Below are 1,906 nucleotides of genomic sequence, written 5' to 3'. Positions count from 1 at the left end.
AAAAAAAAAAGTTGGGAGACAGAGATGCAATAGAGGTAAAATATTCGGGATGAAAGAAAAAACTCAACTTATGTCAATGAACTTGTTCCATCGGACGCTGGTACGTGATGAACAAGCCTTTGCAAGAAAATTCTAATGTCATTCTCACCAAAATCACTACAATTAACCATCTCAAACAATTCCATGCAAAACTCATTCAATACTCTCTTCACCACCAACACTACTGGGTGGCTCAACTCATTGACCGTTGCACTCGCCTTCATGCTCCTCCGCATTATGCCTCCTGCATTTTCAACTCGATTCATCTACCCAATGCCTTTGTTTTCACCAATATGATCAAGTTCTATTCCCAATTGGGTGCCTACAGTCACATTTTCAATCTGTTTGATGACATGCACAAGTGCAATATAAAGCCTAATGCTTGTATATATCCGGTGCTGATAAAAGTGGCTGGTAAAAATGGACTAGCATTTCATGCCCATTTGCTTAAAATGAGTCTTGATTCTGATAAATTTATACGGAATGCGTTTGTGAACGTGTATGGACAATATGGCCCTATTGGCATTGCGCGCGAGTTGTTTGATGAAATGAGCGAGAGAAATGTAGTGGATTGCAATGCAATGATCTCCGCGTATTGGAATTGGAAGGACGAATTTGAGGCAAAAAGGTTGTTTGATTTGATGCCAGAGAAGAATGTGATCACTTGGACGGCTATGGTTAGTGGGTACTCAAAGATGAAGGATATGGTGAATGCCAGGAGGTACTTTGATCAAATGCCTGAAAAAAGTGTTGTATCATGGAACGCAATGATTTCGGCTTATGCTCAAAATGGGTATCCCAAAGAGGCCTTAAGTTTGTTTGATGAGATGCTGAATGTTGGTGTTCGCCCAAATGATACGACATGGGTTGCTGTTATTTCTTCTTGTTCATCGTGCAGTGATCCTAGCCTGGTGGAGTCGTTGGTGAAGATGATCAATGAAAAGGGCGTGAACAGGAATTGTTTTGTCAACACAGCAATCATTGACATGTATGCGAAATGTGGGAGCATTGAGATGGCAAGAAAGATTTTTGACCAGTTAAACGGGTACAGGAATGTGGTTACTTGGAACACTATGATTTCTGCGTACACAAGGGTCGGTATGTTGGCTTCAGCCAGAGAGCTCTTTGATCAGATGCCAGTAAAGAATGTCGTCTCCTGGAACTCGATGATTTCTGGTTATTCACAAAATGGACAATCATCTGTAGCTATTGAGCTCTTCAAGGAAATGACAAGCAAGGGCATAATGCCAGATGAGGTCACAGTGGTGAGTGTAATTTCAGCTTGTGGCCATCTAGGGGCACTGGAACTGGGTAATTGGGTTGTGAATTTTATATCTGAAAACCAAATAAAATTGAATGCTTCAGTATACAATTCTCTTATTTTTATGTACTCCAAGTGTGGAAGCATGAAAGATGCGACGACAATTTTTCACAAAATGGAAACCAGAGACGTGATCTCCTACAATACATTGATCACGGGTTTTGCAGCTCATGGAAAAGGAATTGAGACTACCCAACTACTGCAGAAGATGAAAGAAGAAGGCATTGATCCTGATAGGATCACATATGTTGGTGTATTGACAGCGTGTAGTCACACAGGACTATTAGAAGAAGGCCGAGAGGTGTTCAAATCAATTGAATCTCCAGATATAGATCACTATGCGTGCATGGTTGATTTGTTAGGTCGAGTCGGTAAACTAAACGAAGCAAAAAGAGTTATTGAAAGAATGCCAATGGATCCTCATGCCGGAATATATGGCTCCCTTCTAAATGCCAGCCGCATTCACAAAAGAATCGACCTAGGGGAGTTTGCTGCAAATAAGCTCTTTGAGCTTGAACCAGAAAATTCAGGAAATTATGTTTTGCT

At 40.9% G+C, this 1,906-nt stretch overlaps 1 protein-coding gene across 1 annotated transcript in view; it reads left to right on the top strand.

Annotated features, from left to right (window-relative positions):
* The first annotated feature begins 9 nt into the window (after positions 1 to 9).
* Positions 10 to 1,906, top strand: part of LOC111383885 (pentatricopeptide repeat-containing protein At1g14470) — a 7,654-nt gene continuing 5,757 nt past the window's right edge. The window contains exon 1 of the mRNA XM_023008070.1: positions 10 to 1,903. Within this exon, the coding sequence (XP_022863838.1) occupies positions 108 to 1,903 (1,796 nt within the window). The 5' untranslated portion in view covers positions 10 to 107. The remainder of the gene's footprint in view (positions 1,904 to 1,906) is intronic.

The sequence above is a fragment of the Olea europaea genome, unplaced genomic scaffold (assembly GCF_002742605.1).
Source record: "Olea europaea var. sylvestris unplaced genomic scaffold, O_europaea_v1 scaffold2785, whole genome shotgun sequence".
Classification (NCBI taxonomy): Eukaryota; Viridiplantae; Streptophyta; class Magnoliopsida; order Lamiales; family Oleaceae; genus Olea; species Olea europaea.
This window is presented reverse-complemented; position numbering and strand designations above follow the sequence as displayed.